The 25,359-nt window shown below is 31.4% G+C and overlaps 1 protein-coding gene across 1 annotated transcript; it reads right to left on the bottom strand.

The window, feature by feature from the left end:
* Positions 1 to 11,053: 11,053 nt before the first annotated feature.
* Positions 11,054 to 25,212, bottom strand: LOC134706410 (serine/threonine-protein kinase 16-like). The gene is made up of 8 exons (XM_063565324.1): positions 25,092 to 25,212; positions 23,470 to 23,590; positions 21,794 to 22,034; positions 20,654 to 20,793; positions 20,092 to 20,212; positions 17,918 to 18,013; positions 15,828 to 15,955; positions 11,054 to 12,017 (listed from the first exon to the last, which is right to left on the bottom strand). Exons 2-8 carry the CDS (start codon positions 23,571 to 23,573, stop codon positions 11,891 to 11,893), a joined length of 957 nt encoding a protein of 318 aa, XP_063421394.1. The 5' UTR covers positions 23,574 to 23,590; positions 25,092 to 25,212; the 3' UTR covers positions 11,054 to 11,890.
* Between the last annotated feature and the right edge of the window lie 147 nt (positions 25,213 to 25,359).

Raw genomic sequence — 25,359 nt, 5'->3', positions numbered from 1 at the left:
TTATCATCGGTATAAAGCCATCATCCGTAAATATAGCTCAACATGCAGACTTATTATACGTTCAGGTATTTCACATCCAATTTTTTATGGAAATATTCTTTATAAAGCACAAAGGTGTCAGTTTCCACCTCAGAAACTTACAAAACCTGTGAATAGACTTATTAAGAAGGGATATAATCACGATACTGTTGTCAAGTCATTAAAGATTGCATATTTTGGCGTTTATATTGAGTCACTGATAAGGTCTTTGCATCGGAATTAAACACATTTTTTCTAAAAACAGTGGTTGGCATGACACGGGTTATGTTCTTCTCATATATGTTATGATGGTATGATACTAAACACCTAACGGGAAGGATTGTGCCTGATGTTCATATGATGAAATCATAATCTTTCAGTCAGTTTAATTGAAGTCTGGAGCTGGCATGTCAGTTAACTGCTAGTATAGTCTGTTGTTATTTATGTATTATTGTCATTTTGTTTATTTTCTTTGACATCAGATTCGGACTTCTCTTGAACTGAATTGTAATATGCGTATTGTTATGCGTTTATTTTTCTACATTGGTAAGAGGTGTATGGGGAGGGTTGAGATCTCACATACATGTTTAACCCCGCCGCATTTTTGTTCAGTCTCGTATTATTTTAATTTTAGTTTCTTGTGTACAATTTGGAAATAAGTATGGCGTTCATTATCACTGAACTAGTATATATTTGTTTAGGGGCCAGCTGAAGGACGCCTCCGGGTGCTGGAATTTCTCGCTACATTGAAGACCTGTTGGTGACCTTCTGCTGTTGTTTTTTATTTGGTTGGGTTGTTGTCTCTTTGACACATTCCCCATTGCCATTCTCAATTTTATCATCATAGATGGATACCAGTACGAAATTATAAGGCGTATTACGCCTGGAAATAAGGCGTAAACCAGGCGTAAGTGGTAGTTACGTGTCTAGATCCAAGCGTAAGGGAGCAGGAAACGTAAATTTGTAGTCCTTACGGGCGTAGAAAAAGCAGTAAACCTGGCGTAAATTGAAATAAGTAAGGCTTAAGTTTTCTTACGGGCGTAAATTGAAATTAGCAAGGCGTAAATTTTCTTACGGGCGTAAATAGAAATACCCATAATGCTTTGTTTAAAGGATCATGGGAATTTTTTTCAAAATTTGGCACTTTGCTTTTAGTTTGCAAGAGTTGGACACATGGCAGCTTCATAAATTCAGGGATAATTTGCTTGTTTTGTTCTTTTTAGAAGAATCTGAAATTGGAAATACTGAATCAAATAAATTAATGAAAGTTGTGAAATAAAAGGAATTTAAGTTAAGTAATACATGGTAGATAATAATAATGTGAGTATAACTTCAAGTTATAAAGTATTATGTTTTATCAGAATTTTTGAAATCCCAAAACCTTTATCCTTGGACAATTACATTAAAACCTTTTACTTTAAGTTAAATTGCAGTATTATCATTTGTATTTTAGTTCTAAAGACAATTATTTTCAAAAACAACTTAGTTAAAATGCTCACTTTTATTTCAAGAAAAAATAATTGTAATAATTCTTATTTAAACTTAAACTTATTTGAGCCATTGTCTGCATAAAATGTATTTATTTCTATATTAGCTTCTTCAAAGGTTAATATTTCAATTTTTTTGTCAAACAATAAGAAATAAAAGCAACAGTACAGAAGTTTGTATCAAATACACAAAAGTACACAGCTAGGTTAATACACTGAACTAAAATAAGTGTAGTATTATGTAAGGATATTACGCCTGGTTTATTTATTGACCAGGCGTACTCATTTGCATATTACGCCTATTTTTTTCTGAACCAGGCGTACTCATTTAAATATTACGCCTCATTTTACGCTTGGTTTACGCCTTAGTTACGCCTAATTTACGCCTGGTTGACGCCTGGACATGCATTTTGTAAACACTGCAATGCCGCCAGGATAAAGTGTGATTTTAACGCCTGGTTTCCGTGTCATATACGGGCGTCACAGTTCGTACAGGCTGACCAGAATATAAATTTTGCCGGTTGTTGCGCCAGACGCGCGTTTCGTCTACACAAGATTTATCATTGACACTCGAACCAAATTAAGTTAAAAGGCAAATAAAGTCAAATAAAATTGAAAAGGCCAAATAAAGTAAACTTTTAAATCCAACGTATAGCTCTGGTTTTGTAAAAGTTGAAACCTTACATATTATATATAAACGTATACCATAAACATTATTTTCACGAGCATTCATATTTATGTAATAGTTACCGCTGTACTACATTAAGCACCCAACTTGCATTCATGTTTATGTAATAGTTGCCTCTGTACTACATTAAGCACCAATCTATCCAGTAGTAGGTGTCGGCATTTTTAAAGTTGAAAATTGTGTCAAAAGTTTCTATCAGCGATAAATGGTAATCTTCTGGGGAATTCAATACTTAGATAGTCCATGTTTTGTTACTTGATACTACCACTAGGTGCTTCGATAATGGTACATTACAATAATCTGATCCCTAATTTGATGATATGATATTCTGTGCCAGCAGAGGACAAAAGAAAAATTATCCATGCCTTTTAGTGTTCAATTTTTTAACCAGACAAGTTGATTAATAGCGATGAAAAACTTAATAAAATTGTTAGCGCTTCGACAAAATAGCCATCCCCACTTTTAAAGTTAAATGGTTGCTACTTTAAAGACAACGTTTGGACTGGTTATCATACACGTAGCTCCATTATAGGTTCTAAAGCAACCACTGTTTTATAATAGTAAACAAAAGGAATAGATTTTTTTGTATTAAAAGATATTATTGTCCCGTATTTGCATTTTGTTATTTGGGTATTTTTAAGTTATCGTACGACAATCGCCTTTGAGCAAACTAAAAGTACACATGTACATCCAGTCAGAATGGGGCGTGCAAAGAGAAGCCACACTGCCAGCTGCATGATGGATTTTTTGCATTTTTGGCCGTACACCAATGTTGCTCTCGAAAAAACAGTACTATGTAAAACGCTGAATTTTAATTAAAGAATTCACCTACGGAACGCTGAAACTGAAATTTGAAATTCAAGAAAAATAAGAACAAAACAATTAAAGAGGTGTTTGACCAAAGTGAAGTTAAAACATTTTTAAATCCATCTATACAGTGACAAATATTTCATGAATGTTCCGGAAAAAATTAGCAATAAATGCAACAGGGAGGGAGTGTGCATAATGAAGACATATAAAACCTTTTAATTGAGGTCTGGAGGTGGCGTATGGCAGTAACTGCTAGCCTTATGTATAGTAGTCCTTTGTTATTTTATTATCATTGTCATGTTGATTAGTTTCTTAGTTTGTTTCCTATTCTGACATAGGACTTGTATTTCCTATTGAAGTGCGTTTTACAGTTCGTATTACTGTGTGTTTTTCATTCTTTATTGGCTAGAGGTATAGGGGAGGGTTGTGATCTCACGAAACATGTTAAACCCGCCGCATTTGTGCGCCTGTCCCAATCCAGGAGCCTCTGTCCTTCTAAGTCTTGTATGATTTTGATTTTAGTTCATTGTTATATTTCGGAGTTTAGTAGTACGTCCAGCTGAAACACGCCTAGCACAACTTTCATTGCGACGCTATATATTAAGTATTCCTTCCGTATCATTTCTTGGAACTGAAATAAATCATAAAAGGCAATATATTTTCATCATGCAATCGATAAACAAGAAAGGAAAACGTTTTAAGTTGTATACGACCGAAACGCTTTTTCTGGATCTACCGTCACAAGGAACGTCAAAAAGGCGAATAATACTATGACGGCGTGCACAAAGCTGAGTCCACAAACGTAACGTCTTCAAATAGCTAAAATCATATACGACGTCGGATTTTCCCCCCAGAAAACGTAAGCGTAACAAACACACTGGACACGTAGTTTATCACATGATTTTAAAAATAAACGTACAGCATGTTTAATTTTTTTCGAACAACAAAGTGCAGCAAATGCACATTCTGAAAAACTAAGAAAATACATGCTAAGAGCGATGTAAAGGAAGTAAAAGGCGACTATATCGTAGACTCTTTTCACAAAATAGCCTTAAAACGTCATTTCTTTAAACTGTAACATAATCGCCGGACATTTAAAAAAATCAGATGTTCGGCCTGGACTATCGAATCATTCATATTTTGCAGATTTTTTTAAACCTCTTGTTATGCACATTTGGAATATCGAGTCATTTCGAAATAAAAAAAAATATCAAGTACATATTTTTTCACCGATTCTTTCATTTGCTAATATTAATCCTTCCAAATTAGTACTTCTTACACACAACTAACTTCATTCCAAAGTCATTCACAAAGGCCGATTTTGATTTTTTTAGATGAGGATCGTATGATGTCATAGTCCGAATACGGAAAAAAGTATTGTATGAAAATGCAGGAATATACGTTGAATTTTACAAAATTCAGGTCAAAAACTATACTTTATTATTATTTAATGTTACAAGTTACACATATTTTTGCCGTTTTTTTCATGTTCGTTTCATTCTTTATAGATTCAATTTTGATAACCTTATGAATTATGTGGAGTTGTATAGCTGGCTCTAAACATTTTATCATAAAAAAAACTTTCTATTTAAAATATATGTTTAACACGGTTGTATAAAGCTACTTTTAAAAACGCATTTTACAGTGGCCGTCAACTTTGTGCACGCCGTCTATATGGTTTACTGCTAGTTGGTCATTTTTCACTGATACTTCTAAATGTTGGGCACTGGGAACACAAATTGCTTTGAATTATTTATCTCAAACGCTAACCTTATATAAGAGATTTAAATCAACGTAGTTGATTCCGGTTTAAATAGGGTTAATTATAATTTTTTTTATAGATGCACAACCTTAAAATTTCAGGATACTGTTATCCCATGTGATGTCTAATATGTTTCATAAAAAAAACGACTTCTTCTTTTCATTATTTATTTTGTTATTAAGAATGATTTGATATATTTCATGCTATTTCATATTTATAACTAAGAATAGTTCTTATCAGAGCCGTGTTTACATCAGTGATTACAGGTACCCCTCTTGTCGCCCCTTTATATTTTTGATATTTTAAGCAAACATTTAAAAAAATAAACTTTCAAAAAGTGAAATAATCAAAATTGCGAGTAAGGTTTAGTATTTTAAAAGTTTGATCAAGTTTCTAAAATATCAAATTTATAAACGATATTTAGAATTTTGATATTTTAATAATTTGGTTAAAATTTCAAAATTTCAAAACTTAAACACAATTTGGAATTTTGATATTTTAAAACTTTGATCAAAATTCCAAAAATCTAAAATTTCAAAACTTTTTAAAACTTTGAATTGATAAGTGTTACACGGACCTGAACAGTTGGGGCAAGTATGGTCACAACATTCAAGCTTGATACAGCTCTGAATTTTGATTGTGATTAAATATTTGACATAGCATAGTTTTCTGACACATAATGAATGATAAACTTTAAAAAAATATTTGATTTAAGCAATACACTGCTATTGAATATTAATCCCCTAAAAAAGAATATTTGAAGAAATCATTATTTTAATTTCTGAAATCTGGAATGAGAAAAATTGTACCCCAACAACCCCCCCCCCCCCCCCCCTCATTTTTTCACCGCCACCTTTCCTTTATTCCAAAACCAGATGCTCCGCAGGGCGTAGCTTTATACGACCGCAGGGCCTAGCTTTATACGACCGCAGAGGTTGAACCCTGACCGGTTGGGGCAAGTATGGACACAACATTCAAGCTGGATTCAGCTCTAAATTTGGATTGTGATTAAATAGTTGACACAGCATAGGTTTCTGACACAGAATGAATGTGTTCTAATGAACTTAAAATTTTTGTTTTCTCTTAGAGCAATTCACAATGCTGTTGAATATTAATCCTCTCAATAAAATGTTTGAAGAAATTTTCTTTTTATTTATGAAATTTCAAATGAGAAAAATTGAACCCAATTTTTAAATCACATCCCCCTTTCCCTTATTCCAAAACTAATCTCAATTAAAATATTCTAATGGAATTTGCAACAATAACTACTCATTTTATGTAAAACCACATACTTTGAACGGCAAAATTAACTCAGTGGTTATGTAAAACCACATACTTTGAACGGCAAAATTATATGCCGTCATACGACAAAATTATTTTTATGTCTACCTGTGCGAATTTCAAACGCGCATTTTTAAACCAGTAATGAAACCTTCTATCATTATGGGTAGACTTTACATAGATAAATTCAGCCGTATAAGAAAAGCAAAATGAGAATGTTAAATTAATGTATGCCTTTTTGTGCTTCTTTGTTACATTTGTTGTTTATGTAGAGATATTAAGATGATAACACAATATTGACTGTTGTACCCCTATTTTTGACATTTTTACTCTTTGAGTATGTTTGTTTTGTTCATGCATCGTTGACAATTTAATGGAATTTGATGCGACTGTCATATAAGTGAGAGGTTTAGCTAGCTATAAAACCAGGTTCAATCCACCATTTTCTACATTAGAAAATGCCTGTACCAAGTCAGGATTATGACAGTTGTTACCCATTCGTTTGATGTGTTTGGACTTTTGATTTTGCCTTTTGATTTTTGATTTTCCTTTTTGAATTTTCCTCGGAGTTCGGTATTTTTGTGTTTTTACTTTTTTTTATACATCATAAAATATTAAGATGTAAAAAAACTGCTTGTTATCACTGAATGGTAAAGATTATTCAAATTGATCAGTTGGTAGTAAAAAGTGAATATACATAGTATATTGTATATAACAAAGATTTAAATTGATTCAGGACAAAGAAAGATAACTCCATTAAAAAAAAATTCTTGCAATAACATATTTCTTGCTCACTATTCTGGACAAAGAAAGATAACTCTAATTAAACAAAAAATTGCTATTTCACAATATTGTGAAATTAGATATTTCTTGCCATTGCACAATACTGTGCAATTGAAAAAGACTTGCTATTGCATAATACTTAATATAATAATTTTAGATCCTGATTTGGACCAACTTAAAAACTGGGCCCATAATCAAAAATCTAAGTACATGTTTAAATTCAGCATATCAAAGAGACCCAAGAATTTATTTTTTGTTAAAATCAAACTTAGTTTAATTTTGGACTCTTTGGACCTTAATGTAGGCCAATTTAAAAATGGGACCAAAAATGAAGAATCTACATACACAGTTAGATTTGGCATATCAAAGAACCCCATTTATTCAATTTTTTATGAAATCAAATAAAGTTAAATTTTGGACCCAGATTTGGACCAACTTGAAAACTGGGCCAATAATCAAGAATCTAAGTACATTTTTAGATTCAACATATCAAAGAACCCAACCGATTCATTTTTTGTCAAAATCAAACTAAGTTTAATTTTGGACCCTTTGGACCTTAATGTAGACCAATTTGAAAACATGACCAAAAGTTAAGAATCTACATACACAGTTAGATTCGGCATATCAAAGAACCCCAATTATTCAATTTTGATGAAATCAAACAAAGTTTAATTTTGGACCCTATGGGCCCCTTTTTCCTAAACTGTTGGGACCAAAACTCCCAAAATCATTACCAACCTTCCTTTTATGGTCATAAACCTTGTGTTTAAATTTCATAGATTTCTATTTACTTATACTAACATTATGGTGCGAAAACCAAGAAAAATGCTTATTTGGGTCCCTTTTGGGCCCCTAATTCCTAAAATGTTGGGACCTAAACTCCCAAAATCAATACAAATCTTCCTTTTGTGGTCATGAACATTGTGTTTAAATTTCATTGATTTCTATTTACTTAAACTAAAGTTATTGTGCAAAAACCAAGAATAATGCTTATTTGGGCCCTTTTTTGGCCCCTAATTCCTAAACTGTTGAAACCAAAACACCCAAAATCAATCCCAACCTTTCTTTTGTGGTCATAAACCTTGTGTCAAAATTTCATAGATTTCTATTAACTTAAACTAAAGTTAGAGTGCAAAAACCCAGAAAATGCTTATTTGGGCCCTTTTTGGCCCCTAATTCCTTGAATGTTGGGACCAAAACTCCTAAAATCAATACCAACCTTCCTTTTATGGTCATAAACATTGTGTTAAAATTTCATAGATTTCTATTCACTTTTACTAAAGTTAGAGTGCGAAAACTAAAAGTATTCGGACGACGACGACGACGACGACGACGCCAACGTGATAGCAATATACGACGAAAATTTTTTCAAAATTTGCGGTCGTATAAAAATCTCAATTTAAATGTCTTATGTAGTTAAGTGGTAAGGGAGGTTATAAAACATATATCATAACAGTATTCTTTAATTTGAAATTGGATTACCTCCCTTACACTGCTTTTATATGGTCTAAATTGTCCTGTAACTAGAAAAAAACCTTGTTTTTCTACCTTTTTTCCCCTAATTGTGAAGGAATTTAATCCATAGCCCTTTGTAGTATGGAAGCTTGTGGTATAATTTCAGAGAGATTTATACATTTAAACACAAGTCATTGACTTTAAACTACTACAAGTTAGTGTCTGGAAACTAGAAAAATGCTTGTTTTTGGCCCATAATTCCTGCATGAAATTGAATGGAACAATGACTCCTAAACTCAATCCCAGCTTTGTTTTGTGATATGGAACTTTGTGGTACACTGTCAAAGAGATCCATACACTAACACAAGTTATTGTACATATACTAGAAAAATGCTTGTTTTTGGCACCTTAATTCCTTTTTAGTTGGCACCATAACCCCCAAAATGAATCTCAACTTTCTACTTGTGGTACGTGTATTAAATATTGTGGTACAATTTCAGAGCAATTGAAATACTTGTACACAAGTTAACATACTGAAAGTAGAAAAATGCTTGTTTTCGGCCCCTTATTCCTAAATGGTTTGGACAATCATCTCCAAAATCGATCCCAACCTTCCTTTTGAGGTATTGAACATTCTTATTAAATTTCAAAGAAATCCATTCACTAATGTAACTGTCCTGACACCAAATGCGTCTTCGGATGACCCAGATGACATCATACGACGCAAAAAAAGGTTTGCGGTAGTATAAAAATAGTTGACCTATTGCATATAGTATTAGAAAAAAAGACCAAAACTCAATAAAGTTATCTTTGAATACTAAATCATGAAAATGAGGTCAAGTTCAGATGACATCTGCCAGTTGGACCTGTACACCTTACAATCCTTTGATACAGCAGACCTTTGCATACAGTATAATAAAAACAGACCAAAACACAAATACATAATAGGCTACTTGCCAATTCCAGTAATTGACCCTGTAATAAGAGATCATTTTTTAAGTTGTCTCCCTTATGAGGGACATTAATTTTTATTTACAATGGAGAGCCAGCAGAAAGAGCAAATTTACCTGTGCGTTATGTGAGTAATCGATCTTTAAAATCTTATAATTACATTAATTTTTTGTTCAGCTAAATATTTATGACATCAGAAATTATTTTTAATGAAAAATTATTTAAACTGACGATACTTCACTTCCAATTCATCATGCTTTGCATTGGAAAATGCCAATTTTTTCCGGTATGGAACCAGTTGATGATTGACAAAAGGAAGTAATTTGCTTAAAAAGTGTGTAATAACAGAATCAAATTGGTAATGGGAAAATGGACTATTATAACCATTAAACCGTGAAAATGAGTTCAAGGATATATGACATCTGCTAGTTAGACATGTACACCTAACAATCTTTCCATACACCATAGACCTTTTGCTTATAGTATCTGAGATATGGACTTTACCACCAAAACTTAACCTTGTTCACTGATTCATGAAATCAGGTCAATGCCAAGTGATGGGAGTGAGGAACTTTCAAGGTACACACATACTAAATATAGTTATCTAACTACTCATAAGAGAGAAATTAACATTACAAAAAATTTTAACTTTTTATTCAGTACATGTAGTCACTGAACCATGAAAATGAGGTCATGTAAACTTCTTACATAAGGCATCAATATACATGTATATATATAAAGTATGAAGCATCCAGGGGTTCTACCTTTAAAATATAAAGTATTTAAGAAGTTATTTAACGTCGTGCTGCCAGATCACTATCTCTATGTGGAGCTTTCTGCAACTTTTCTGGGACAAAATTTGCAGGCTCTACAAAAACTGAACATGTACGACTGAACCATGAAAATGAGGTCACATGACACCAGCCAGTTGAACATGTACATCTTATAACTATTCCATACACCAAAATTGACCAAATATAGTAGATCTATTGTTTATAGTATCTGAAATATGGACATAACTATAAAACTTAACCTTGTTGACTGATCCATGAAAGAGGTCAAGGTCAGATGAAAACTGTCTGAAGGACATGCAGATTTTGCAAGGTATGTTCACTTCAAATATAGTTATGCTTTTATTCATAATATTAAGACAGAAATAATTAATATTACAAAAAAATCTGGACTTTTTTTCAAGTATAGTTCTTGAACCATGAAAATGAGGTAAAGGACAATGAATCCAAAGTAACCATCTCAGACTTTTATTTCCATTTAAATAAACAAATACTCAATCTCTTTCAGAGGAAACACCTTCCTCATATTACATGTTGGTAGTCAGATACACTCTTCAACTTTGTCCTTTATTTATCACTTTTTTTAATCCATCATCATTGATGAGTCTTTTGAAGATAAAACGTGTGTCTGGCATACAAAATAGCTATCCTGTTTTTTTTTGTTTTTTTTTTTATCTATGATGAGTTTATTTATAATCACAAAATTGTGGCAAAGAAATGCTCTTTCATTATTGTATAGAAAATTACGAGAAATCATATTCATCCATCTTTATGATTTTTTTTTATGCAAAGTCCCTCTTCTAATTGGGGGTATATTTTTCTAACAAATAGCTGACAAAAAATAAGGTACAATGTGGGAGCTCTTATAGAAAATTGTAATAAAGCAATATTCCAGCTTAAAACCAAATTGTAATAAAATGAGTTTGAAATATTTCTCTAATATTTCGGATGTCAAATTAAGCGTTGTTGTTATATTTCCTAATTACTAGAATAATATAAAGGCCTTGAAATAAAACAGAACTCATAACAAGTTTGGAATGAACTTAATACAATCATAAAATATTACAATATAGCACTTTACAATATAGCAATGTTCACTTTTATTGCACACAAACCAAGACATATACAAGTAAGTGGTAGCCTATTTTAATATTACACAATGTTTCATAATTAAGTTTAATTTCATATCAAAAACTTAATTACAGAAACTTTACAATTGTTTAGTTCAAGTACAGCTTATTTGAAAAATGTAATAAATTTTAATGCAAAAAAATAGCATTTTTGTACAAAAGGGAGATAATTTGGAGCTTTTTCAATGATATAAACATTTTATCTGGGGCTAAAACGAATCAATTTTTATGGTTGGTTTTTGAACCATATCATAAACTAACAACTAGTAGTGTAACAAATAAAATGTGTAATAAAAAAATTGTTTAAAATTTTTCTGAAATTTTTGTACCTCGAGCCTCCTTAAAAACAATAAACTGATATCAATTATAATTCACTAAACAGCAGTAAAATTGATATATTTTGATATATCCACATAACTAAGGATCTTATCACTGGTTCCAACATCAAATAAGTAACTATATCATTAATGAATAGTAGACAAATCATATCTACATGTATATAATGTAGTTTTTCTTTAAAGGCCTTTATTCCTGTGTCATTTGGTCTCTTGTGAATAGTTGTCTCATTGGCAATCATACCACATCTTCTTTTTTATATCTTTACAATACTAGTAGATTATTGATAGTTAAAAGTTATTTAACTTTAAAATAATTTAAACTTCCCAGTATTTTCTACTAAAAAGACCTTTTTCAAACATAGTGAGCAAATAAAATGATTAAATGAATGATTCTGGTTACACACGGTTAGAAGCTTTGTATGATACAGTTTCTATATGTTGTAATACATCGTCTATAAATGGCCTCTCTGCAGGGTTAACTTTCATCTGTAATAATATTGTTTCTTGTAAAGATTTGGAATATCTGCAAAAAAAAATATCACATGAACTAAACTCAAAATTATGGAGTTTCTTGGAATCTATACTATTAAACAAGAAGACCTCATTTTTGGTGTCGCTTCTCTTCTTTCCACAATAAATTAATCAACATGCCTCTGTGTCCTATAGGTACAGTGCATAGTGGCATTTGTCATCCATTCATATGATTATTCAGATTGAGTTGGGAGAAAAACGAGAAAAAGGCATCCGGATATTGTCCTGTCATTGGACGATATTTTTAGTATGATTAGACTTCCGGTTTGCGTTTTAATGTATACTGTATTTTAAGAATTCTATCTGCTATCAATTTCAAGTTTACTATCCACAGCGGTCACATAGTTTATTAAATAGAGAGGGTCTGTATACTATATCAATGACCACCATGGATCAATTAGTAAACTTAAAATTGAAAGTAAATACACTATATTTATATAGTAATGAATGTTCATAATATACAGAGAAGCGCTAAATTTATTCAAGTGAACTTTTGATACCTTTTCTGAAATTCTCCAGTTATTAATTCTTTTACAAAATTCATTGATTACAAAAAAAGAAGATGTGGTATGATAGCCATGTTGAGACAACTCTCCACAAGAGACCGTGCCAAAATGACACAGAAATTAACAACTATAGGTCACTGTATGACCTTCAACAAAGAGCAAAGCCCATACCGCATACTCAGCTTTAAAGGCCCCGAACTGACAAGGTAACACAATCCAAACCAGAAAACTAGCAGCCTTATTCATGTACAAACCAGATGCTCCGCAGGGCGTAGCTTTATACGACCGCAGAGGTTGAACCCTGAACGGTTGGGGCAAGTATGGACACAACATTCAAGCTGGATTCAGCTCTAAATTTGGATTGTGATTAAATAGTTGACACAGCATAGGTTTCTGACAGAGAATGAATGTGTTCTAATGAACTTAAAATTTTTGTTTTCTCTTAGAGCAATTCACTATGCTGTTGAATATTAATCCTCTCAAAAAAATGTTTGAAGAAATTTTCATTTTATTTATGAAATTTCATTTCAAATGAGAAAATTGAACCCCTTTTTTTTAATCACATCCCCCTTTCCTTTATTCCAAATTAATCTCAATTAAATTTCTAATGGAGTTTGCAACAATAACTACTCATTTAAATACATCATAAAATATTAAGATGTAAAAAAACTGCTTGTTATCACTGAATGGTAAAGATTATTTTAATTTATCAGTTGGTAGTAAAAAGTGAATATACATTGTATATAACAAAGATTTGAGTTGATTCTGGACAAAGAAAGATAACTCCAATTAAAAAGTAAAAAAAAAATATTGCTATTTCACAATATTGTGCAATTAGATATTTCTTGCTTACTATTCTGGACAAAGAAAGATAACTCTAATTAAAAAAAAATATTGCTATTTCACAATATTGTGCAATTAGATATTTCTTGCCATTGTGCAATACTGTGCAATTGAAAGACTTGCTATTGCACAATACTTAATATAATATTTTAGATCCTGATTTGGACCAACTTGAAAACTGGGCCCATAATCAAAAATCTAAGTACATGTTTGGATTCAGCATATCAAAGAACCCCAAGATTTCAATTTTTGTTAAAATCAAACTAAGTTTAATTTTGGACCCTTTGGACTTTAATGTAGACCAATTTGAAAACAGGACAAAAAATGAAGAATCTACATACACAGTAAGATTTGGCATATCAAAGAACCCCATTTATTCATTTTTTTATGAAATCAAACAAAGTTTAATTTTGGACCCCAATTTGGACCAACTTGAAAACTGGGCCAATAATCAAGAATCTAAATACATTTTTAGATTCAGCATATCAAAGAACCCAACCGATTAATTTTTTGTCAAAATCAAACTAAGTTTAATTTTGGACCCTTTGGACCTTAATGTAGACCAATTTGAAAATGGACCAAAAATTAAGAATCTACATACACAGTTAGATTCTGCATATCGAAGAACCCCAATTATTCAATTCTTGATGAAATCAAACAAAGTTTAATTTTGGACCCTTTGGGCCCCTTTTTCCTAAACTGTTAGGACCAAAACTCCCAAAATCAATACCAACCTTCCTTTTATGGTCATAAACCTTGTGTTTAAATTTCATAGATTTCTATTTACTTGTACTAAAGTTATGGTGCGAAAACCAAGAAATATGCTTATTTGGGTCCCTTTTTGGCCCCTTATTCCTAAATTGTTCAAACCTAAACTCCCAAAATCAATACCAACCTTCCTTTTGTGGTCATAAACATTATGTATAAATTTCATTGATTTCTATTCACTTAAACTAAAGTTATTGTCAAAAAACAAGAATAATGCTTATTTGGGCCCTTTTTTGGCCCCTAATTCCTAAACTGTTGAAACCAAAACTCCCAAAATCAATCCCAACCTTTCTTTTGTGGTCATAAACCTTGTGTCAAAATTTCATAGATTTCTATTAGCTTAAACTAAAGTTATAGCGCAAAAACCAAGAAAATGCTTATTTGGGCCCTTTTTGGCCCCTAATTCCTAAAATGTTGGGACCAAAACTCCCAAAATCAATACCAGCCTTCCTTTTATGGTCATAAACCTTGTGTTAAAATTTCATAGATTTCTATTCACTTTTACTAAAGTTAGAGTGCGAAAACTAAAAGTATTCGGACGACGACGACGCCGCCGCCGACGCCAACGTGATAGCAATATACGACGAAAATTTTTTCAAAATTTGCGGTCGTATAATAATGAACGAAAAACAAATATGTAACACATAAACAAACGACAACAACTGAATAACAGGCTCCTTACTTAAATGTTCATAACATATTCAATGTATTATGTTCATATTGAAATTGATAGAAAACCAAAATTGGAAATTTGGAAATAAAGGAGGAATAATATAAAAAAAAACATTTTCCTGTCCCCAATAACCTATGACTTATGATACTTTTGCTGAAATTCCCCTCTAAATGTATTATGTTCATATTGAAATTGATAGAAAACCAAAATTGGGAATTTTGGAAATAAAGGAGGAGGGATGAAAAAAAACACATTCTCCTGTCCCCAATAACCTTTGACTTATGATACTTTTGCTGAAATTCTCCAGTCATTCAATATTTTACATAATTCTTCCAACAACACTTTACATACTTTAAACTAGGCTCTGAATGCCTGCTATTTCGCGGGTGTGTTCTAGTACATAATAAAATTTCAAACAAATGTAGTATGAAAACATCATTTTGTTTTTTGCTTATTTACCTATTAAAAATACAGTGGGATTTAAGTACTTTTTAATACCTTGAAATTCCTATTTTTTTTATCTTATAAATCTTATTACTGTAGAATTCAAATTGTTAGATACAATACTACAGTCTACAAGCAAGTAATGAATGAAAACACAAATTTGTTGTTTGCATTGGCTATTTCATTTTTATACAAAACTAGAAAACCAAGTTTCATCTCTCTTTTTATTTTTTAATTGTCTGTAATCATACTTCCTCACATCTATATATTTATAATTAGCAGAGTTATAATAATTGAAAAATTAAATTAAATTAAAAAAACAGTATACATATAAAGTTCTCAATAAGATAATCTTGGGTTTACAGGGCTAACACGATCGTTAACATATACTTTGTTGGAAATTAATTTTTTATTTGAAAACTTGAATTCTATATATCATCAAGCATGATTTAGTGTCGAGTTAAACTGTCCAAGTATTCTAGATATGACATTCCTATTTTTTTTTTAAATTACCAGTACACTTTTATAAAAAAAAGTTTTTTGGTCAAACATGTAAGAGGAGACTTACCCCCTATTATCCTCTGGAAATTTGACTCGCCCACTTTGAGCAGCAAGAGCTATACTTCCACCATGATTATAATCACTCTCAAATGGTGATGCCAAGTAGGCTAATGCATATAACAAACAACCTAAAGACTGAAGAGAAATCAGGTATACAATTACTTCTGTATAACAAACAACCTAAAGACTGAAGAGAAATCATGTATACAATTACTTCTTTAAATACTAGACATTCAAAGATATGTTTTATTGTGTCTTTTTTTTTATATCACTGATCTCAATAATTTGGAAAAACGTATTTCCTTCTAAATCATTGGTAATCATATCATATTTCCTTATTTACACAAATTTAACTTTATCAATGAATCACAAGACGTGTACGAAAGCTTGATCTTATGTCAGAAGGTTTAGTACTATGAGATTTCATGTCAGAAGGTTTAGTACTATGAGATTTCATGTCAGAAGGTTTAGTACTATGAGATTTCATGTCAGAAGGTTTAGTACTATGAGAATTCATGTCAGAAGGTTTAGTTCTATGAGATTCCATGTCAGAAGGTTAAGTACTATGAGATTTCATGTCAGAAGGTATAGTACTATGAGATTTCATGTCAGAAGGTTGTCAGAAGGTTAAGTACTATGCGATTTCATGTCAGAAGGTTTAGTATTATGAGATTTCATGTCAGAAGGTCAAGTTCTATGAGATTTCATGTCAGAAGGTTTAATACTATGAGATTTCATGTCAGAAGGTTAATTTCTATGAGATTTCATGTCAGAAGGTTAAGTACTATGAGATTTCATATCAGAAGGTTTAGTACTATGAGATTTCATGTCAACCAAAGGGTTGATTGTTTAATGTATGCTGATGACATTGTTATTCTCTCAGATTCACCAGAGGGACAGAAGGTTTAGTACTATGCGATTTCATGTCAGAAGTTTAGTACTATGAGATTTCAAGTCAGAAGGTTTAGTACTATGAAATTTCATGTCAGAAGGTTTAGTTCTATGAGATTTCATGTCAGAAGGTTTAGTACTATGAGATTTCATGTCAGAAGGTTTAGTTCTATGAGATTTCATGTCAGAAGGTTTAGTACTATGAGATTTCATGTCAGAAGGTTAAGTACTATGAGATTTCATGTCAGAAGGTTTAGTACTATGAGATTTCATGTCAGAAGGTTTAGTACTATGAGATTTCATGTCAGAAGGTATAGTACTATGAGATTTCATGTCAGAAGGTTTAGTTCTATGAGATTTCATGTCAGAAGGTTTAGTACTATGAGATTTCATGTCAGAAGGTATAGTACTATGAGATTTCATGTCAGAAGGTTTAGTACTATGAGATTTTTATTTTGTAGCTGTTTTTTCGTACAATATGGTTAATCATGAATGGTTTGTACTAGTACTTTTTAATATATTATACTATAGAATTGAATGCTTTTACTCTACTGTTTTTTTTATTAGGAAGACAGTTTAATAATCTTTTTTATTCCACATTTGAAATTAAAAGGGAAAGTGTTGAAATTTAAAGAAGTGGCAAAACTGTGCAATAAGTTGCTGGTCCCATGATAGTATAAAATTGAGAATGGTAATGGGGAATGTGTCAAAGAGACAACAACCCGACCATGAAAAATACAACAGAAGGTCACCAACAGGTCTTCAATGTCACGAAGAGATTCCTGCACTCGGAGGCGTCCTTCAGCTAACCCCTTAATATATACTAGTATTGTCAGTGTTGCCTTTTGTCTTATCTTCCTACAATAACATGTTTGTCACTTTGAGAATTGGTTGTTGAGTGCAAAACTTTGATAGGCTCTCTTAAACTTATTCCCAACATCCTTAGGGCTTAGACTGTAATAATTGTATCTGTCTACTACTGACCACTATTTGTCTTTTTTGGGTCATTGTTACATGTGGTGTGGACCTTATTAAAAATGGTATTCTGATTCTGACCTTAGGATGTCTTCTCTTGGGTTTATGTCTCCTTAATGTATACCCTAAATCTAGGATTTATTATTTTAATGACTCTTAAGAAAATCTAGAGGATATGCAATTTTTTTTGTAGTCAACATTATAATACTAGTATGTTATATCAATAGTTACCCAAATGTCTGTTCTTTCGTCTACACTGGAACCTAATTCTGGATTAAAAAGTTCTGGTGCCCTGTAGAACATAGAACATCTTTCTGCTGCTTCATCCTACAATAAGATTTACAAATATAGAAAAGTATTGTAAGAAAACTTTCAAGACAACCAATTTAGTTTTACAATTTATACTTTTTAGTAGTCCAGTCAAACTAAGATTTAACCTCAAACTAATTGCAACAGAAAATGTTTTAGTTCTAAACTATATCATTATGCCCTTTTTATACACAGAAAAAAGTCCCAAAAAAATCTAACTTAAGAAAATCTCAAAATCAGCATTTTTAATTTCCTACGGAAATTAACATTGGAAAGGGAGATAACTCTTGCAAAAAATAGTCTTTTTTGGTCAGTTTTTGGTTGTTTTTCTTGAAATTTATGTAAAGTATGATACTTTGATGGGGTTATAAGTTTGTATTTGACGAAACTATATAATCTTCTGCTCATGAAATGTACAAAAACGAATGTTATGTGTAATTTTATATTTGTCGTGCATTTTTCATTCAAGAAATTGCAAATTTGAAGCTTTGTGACCATTTGAAAAAATAATGTGAAAATTTGGTGTTGTTTATATCTGTATATTATATTTTGTCAGCACCTTACTTATCTAAAGAAACTTTAAACCACAAAAAGAAGAATACATGCTTAATTATTTTTATTAAATTTGAGATTCTTTACATTGACATGTTGAAAAATTTAATAAATGGGAAACTAATGAATTACTAAATCTAGATTATTGCTTGATAAAAGATATGAAAACAACTTTAGAGTTGTTTTTTATACTCTAAAGATCGCTAAAAAATCAAGAATCAATACATTCTGATGAAAAGAAGCGGTAAAGTTATAATTTTGTATCAATTTTTATAGATATTTCAGTCTTTTTTTGCAGAGTTATCTCCCTTTTCAATGCAAATCTCCATAGGAATTTTAAATGGTGATTGTTTTAGTCTTCCTCAGGTTAGACTTTATGGGACTTTTTTCTGTGTATATTTGGGGTATAATGCTAAAGAATAAAACATAAAAATCTTCTGTTGCAATAACTTTCGGGTTAGGGTCAAATTTATGCAAGATTGACTGGACTATTGAATTTGGATGAGCATATAACATGCTATTATTTGAACTTGGAATTATTTTTAATTATGGAATTTGCTTGATTTCTTGTGTTTAAAATTTATAATAAATTTCATGTTTATTTTGTATTATAATCTTTTGAGTGGTAAATAACACTTTCCATACAATGTATTTTGGTTAAATAGTGTTGTGCGCGGCACAGTACATTCTATTGAAAATATACTATTTTCTTTGTAATAGAAAGTGTTGTGCGCAGCACAGAACATTTCAGTACAGAATAAACAAGGAATTTATTAAAATATTCAATAATAAGAAATCAAGCAAATTCCATAATTAAAAATAATTCCAAGTTCAAATTATAGCCTGTTATATATTACTTTTGTAGATTTGCTCTATATTTCCACCAAAAATACCTAAATATACGTGAAGGAGTTACTACATTTGAGCAAATTAGTCAAATTCTATTTGAAGTATTTTTAAGTGTAAATAAGTAGAATTGACATCTGATACTCCTTATCTGGACATAAGTTTTTTTCTGTTTATAAGATGTAATTTTTCACTTAATTATAATATATCTCTTCTTTGATTTACAGTTATCACGACATGGGAAGGAAAATAAATATGAATGGTATTTCAACATTTATATTTTTTAAGTAGAATAGGTAATACACTGTTAACACAGAGATATGTAATAAATTTTGATAGTAAAATGCAAAATATGATCCAAATACCAATTTCTTACTATTTTGGGTTCCCTATATTTTTCTTTAAAATGACCTAAAAACTTTAACATGTGAACTATGTAATAAATCTGATGTTTGACCTATTTCAATAAATATGTAACGTATCTATAAGTTGACTTTTCAAAGAAAATAGTAGAAAGAATAAGTAATAACCCAATCGATTCTTGCAACTCTCCTAAATACCCTAGACCAGCAATAAAGGAAATAAATTGTTTGTAATTGTGGTCTCAAACATTTAAACTAAATAAGCAAAAACAATAATTAGTTTATCAGTTTGTCCACTAAAGAAATGCTGATCCTTAAATTAAATACAAACTTTACCTGCAAGCTATGTGCCTGCGATGGAGTTTTGATCTCTACTCTGGCTTTATTTGCAGACCCTAAATCCATTATTATCGCTGTCCCATCATCTGCTAACATTATATTGGCCATCTTGAGATCTCTAGATAAAGAAAAGAAATATTGGTAGTCTTGAGATCTTTGCATAAGGAAAAGAAATAACACTACCAGTTTTATGTCATCCTTTTTTTTTATGAAATTGAAAAAAAATCATCTCTTCAAAAAGTTTAGAAATGCCACCCCCAAATTGGTTGACTGTTATTGAATATCTGTTCCTCAAATGACAGTTGATACATTGTAATTGTAGTAACCGTAACTCCATCCTCTTTTCCTCCAATGTCGCCTACTGAATTATACTTTTCATCAGATTAGTGTTTTGTATACTGTTGTTTGTCTTCTGATCATAAAATTTTTTTTTTTTTGCTATGGAGTTTCAACAAGATGTGTATCTTTTGCCTCTTTTTTTGGTACTAATGAGAAATAAAAGCAAACATTCCCCCAAAATCAAACACTGAAAAAAGACAATAATTTATTGTTTTAATACCTGTGAGCATATGGAGGATTGTGTTTATGGAACACTTGGAGTCCAAGACAAATCCCCTTAAACAATTCCCACACACTTTCTTCAGGAAACCTCTCAGACTTCTTACTCATCTTTTCTATTACATCTTGTAAGGATCCTCTCTGATAATATAAATATAAGTAAGTAAGTAAGTAAGTAAATTTTATTAAGAGTCGGCATATATTTACATAATAACAGAGAAAACATGAGCTCTGGTGAGCTCTTTAACCGACTATCACATAAAAAAATCATGCAGCATCATGCAAATACTACCAAATAAAACTGATAAAACATGCAATATAATGAAAGCAACTCTATTTGATTTGTGAGCCTCCAGAGTCAAAGCTCATGTGGCAAGAGCATCTATGTGCATTGAAACGGGGGATTCAGCAAATCACTTGAAGATCATAAAATATAACGGACTAAAAGCATAAAAACAATAAATAAATAAATATAAGCACTAGCATATAACACTTTAATTCCTTAGACATTTAGATATCTATTTTACTTATATTATTTTCTTATATAAGTAAATCAAAGTGCTTTCAAGCACTGAATGGTAAGACTGCTTCAATTCTAACAGCTGGAAGTAAAATTAATTATTGCATTGGTTTTAGTTGATTTAAGAGCAATTCTAGACAAAGGAAGATAACTCCAAATCTTTCAAGATGATTTTAATAATGACATCATTCTATTTTAAGAACAAATATTAAGATTCCTGTACCATGCAAAAGTTATGTAATTTTCTTGAAAAGTGTAACATCATTTTGTGCCTTGAATATCTGAGCATATATTACATTATTAATAAATTTCTGGATAAATGTTCATGGATAGGATGTATTGAATGTTATGATCAATGCACTATATTTTGAGTATCCAAACATAGATTTTCCCTTTATGTCAATATTTTACCTCTCGCTGTCCCTCGTAGTAAAATATTTAGCATACAGGGCCAACTCGTGGTAAATCAGTATAACATGTATGAATTATTTCTTGATTATTAAACACTTTATAAAAATTTTAAAATGAGATAAGGATTATAACCAAAGGAAGGAACTGTTTAGTGCTTGCAGTCAAGACTTTGACAATATTAGAGGTTTCACATTTTTTAATTGGACTTACTGAATAATAAGGCATGACAATGAGGACTTCACTGACAATGTCTAGAGATTTGGAATACTGATTGACTTTAATGACAGAGGATGCCTCTAACGGTATGATGTTTGGATGTTTGAATGTTCTCATTAATTCTATCTCCTGCAAAGCTATCCTTTCTTCCTCATTAGAATGACATGTAATTCTCTTTAGAGCATAGTCTTTGTGAGTTCTGATTTCCTCTATCAGGTCAACATAGCTAAACCCACTGTAAAAAAGAGAAACTAGAGGCTCTAAAGAGCCTGTGTCGCTCACCTTGGTCTATGTGCATATTAAACAAAGGACACAAATGGATTCATGACAAAATTGTATTTTGGTGATGGTGATGTGTTTGAAGTTCTTACTTTACTGAACGTTCTTGCTTCTTACAATTATATCTATAATGAACCTTGCCCATTAGTAACAGAGAAAAATATTTGGTAAAAATTTACATAAATTTACCGAATTAATGAAAATTGTTAAAAATTGACTATAAAGGGCAATAACTCCTTAAGGGGTCAATTGACCATTTAGGTCATATTGACTAATTTGTAGATCTTACTTTGCTGAACATTATTGCTGTTTACAGTTTATCTCTATCTATAATAGTATTCAAGATAATAACCAAAAACGGCAAAATTTCTTTAAAAATTAACAATTGGAGGGCAGCAAGCCAACAACCGATTGTCCAATTCATCTGAAAATTTCAGGGCAGATAGATATTGACCTGATAAACATTTTTCCCATGTCAAATTTCCTCAAAATGCTTTGGTTTTTGAGTTATAAGCCAAAAACTGCATTTTACCCCTATGTTCTATTTTTAGCCGTGGCGGCCATCTTGGTTGGTTGACCGGGTCACGCCACACATTTTTTAAACTAGATACCCCAAAGATGATTGTGGCCAAGTTTGGATTAATTTGGCTCAGTAGTTTCAGAGGAGAAGATTTTTGTAAAAGATTACTTAGATTTATTAAAAATGGTTAAAAATTGACTATAAAGGGCAATAACTCCTAAAGGGGTCAACTTACCATTTCGGTCATGTTGACTTATTTGTAAATCTAACTTTGCTGAACATTATTACTGTTTACAGTTTATCTCTATCTATAATAATATTCAAGATAATAACCAAAAACAGCAAAATTTCCTCAAAATTACCAATTCAGGGGCAGCAACCCAACAACAGGTTAACAGATTCATCTGAAAATTTCAGGGCAGATAGATCTTGACCTGATAAACATTTTTACCCCATGTCAGATTTCCTCTAAATGCTTTGGTTTTTGAGTTATAAGCCAAAAACTGCATTTTACCCCTATGTTCTATTTTTAGCCGTGGCGGCCATCTTGGTTGGATGACCGGGTCAAGCCACACATTTTTTAAACTAGATACCCCAATGATGATTGTGGCCAAGTTTGGTTTGATTTGGCCCAGTAGTTTCAGAGGAGAAGATTTTTGTAAAAGCTAACGCCGGACGACGACGGACGACGGACGACGGACGCCGGACGCCAAGTGATGAGAAAAGCTCACTTGGCCCTTTGGGCCAGGTGAGCTAAAAAAGACATCTTCAAATTAGGTTTTTCAGGTTCTTAAAATGCTCTATACAGTTTATAAAGTAGTAACATGTTAAACTTGATTAATATTTCTGTACCAACTATGTATACACTTACCCTTCTCCTAATCTTGATCGGAGATAAAATCTTCTATCATTGATGCGAAGGGCTTCTTTACCACAAATACAGCCCATTCTAATTAAACCAAACAGGGCGTCCATTTAGCTATCATTTTCTCCTGAAAATTAATTAAAATAATCAGTTGCATTGCATTTATCTGTAACAACATGAACAATAAGGAGATGTTGTATAGTTGCAAATGACATCTATCCCTCAGAGTTCAAATGAAGTGGATGCAAGTAATTATTAGCAACTATACAGCCTTAAACAATGAGTAAAATGCCATACTGTATAGTGGGTTTTATAATAGGGTCCTGATATGAAAAATTCAATTTCTTACTGCCTAATATATTACAAAACAATTTACGAAAAAACAAATATGACAGACGCAAACTAAGTAAATTATGTAGTCCTGGGTATTTTTTTGCTGGATATCCTAGGTATAAATATATTTCAACCAATTTAATACTAACAGTAGTTGAAAATGTCCGTGTGACGCCTGTCAGTAAGGGCATTACTACCCTCTTGTGTTTGAAGTTATATAAAAAAAAGAAAAGTTTCTATGAAAATATAGTGCACAGGAAAACAAATGAATCCACAGTATGATATATTTTATTGAGTGGGAGGATGTAAACAGTAAAGACTAAATTTGGAAAGAATTATCTAGACTCAACATGCTCAAGTATGTAGTACTACATGTAATTATCAAAAACATTGTAATATGGGGATGAAGTCCCCAATAACAGAATAAAAATCAATAAAAAAAAAAAAAAAAAAATCTGGGAAAATTTTCCTGAAATTTTCAGTGTACTAATGAACTCAAAATCTTCAATTTTTTTGATGTCATGTTTTGAATTCCTGCATCTGTGCAAAAATCTACAATGTGCTTCCTATTTCCAGTCATGTTTGTATCAAACTTTGAGTCAAATATATATTTATCAGTCTAGTATAAAATAGGAAGGAACGCAATACCAATTTCATTTTAAATAATTCCTTGATATGAAAAAACGTTACCTGATGATAGCGTTTCTTTGTTTACATTGCATATGACGTCATAACTTTAATAACGTCACAACTAAAATCCTTTAAAACAGAACCAAAATCGGAAACGTTACGGTATTTCCGTTTCTCTTTTTTAACAAATATTTAAGTTACAAAAAAATAATTCATACAGACTTCCTCCCCATTTACAGGTAATGCCTGCCTCATATTAAATTACTTTGCTTCATGGAGGGTGGTAAAGGGTTATTTCCGCGCAACATGTTCAGCCATTTTTATTTCATGTGCAGCTGTGAAAAAGGTTTGTTATTCACTGTAAGTGTTTCGTGAAATCGGTAAAAAGATCAACGTGCAATAAATATTTAATTGTTTATTCATCGTGAAATGGCTGATTTTTTTCACGTTCTTCTGTGCCAATACTGTCCCTTTACTCCCCTCTTCAGGAGCTCTTAAACTGGAATATAAATATCTTAGCACTATAGTGATACTATTAGTGAAAGTCGTTTTATAGAAACTGTAGATACAGTAAGGAAACTAAATGTGGGTATATAATTAGACAAAACAAAAAAGCAGTATAGATGAATGTATGTGCATATAAAACAGATATGTTATGGCTTTACATTTTCAAAAATCATCAATCTTTAGAGATATTGGTAGGACTTGGTAATGGGTACGTGTAGAAGTCTATTTTCAATTTCATAAATTTCATTAACGGGAGTCTTTCACCCGGTACATTTATTAGGTTGTGTCTAATAATTAACCCTTAAAATGATGTAACCACCTAGGGTAGGTAATGCATATTCATGACTACGCGATGATTGACAGCTATGTAGATAAAAGAAAGCTTCGTAGTTCCGATCATAATAACAGTCAAAGTATGAAAATAAA

This window comes from Mytilus trossulus, chromosome 2, assembly GCF_036588685.1.
Source record: "Mytilus trossulus isolate FHL-02 chromosome 2, PNRI_Mtr1.1.1.hap1, whole genome shotgun sequence".
NCBI classification, from domain to species: domain Eukaryota; kingdom Metazoa; phylum Mollusca; class Bivalvia; order Mytilida; family Mytilidae; genus Mytilus; species Mytilus trossulus.
The sequence above is the reverse complement of the archived record's forward strand: the minus strand, read 5'-3'. Positions and strand labels throughout refer to the sequence as shown.

Excerpts from the sequence above, each read along its gene's own strand:
- LOC134706410 (XM_063565324.1), bottom strand. The coding sequence starts at position 23,573 with ATGGACGCCCTGTTTGGTTTAATTAGAATGGGCTGTATTTGTGGTAAA. Across the intron at positions 20,794-21,793 it reads TTGTCATGCCTTATTATTCA|AGAGGATCCTTACAAGATGT; the intron begins GTAAGTCCAATT and ends TTATATTATCAG. Across the intron at positions 12,018-15,827 it reads TTTCCAGAGGATAATAGGGG|ATATTCCAAATCTTTACAAG; the intron begins GTAAGTCTCCTC and ends TTTTTTTTGCAG.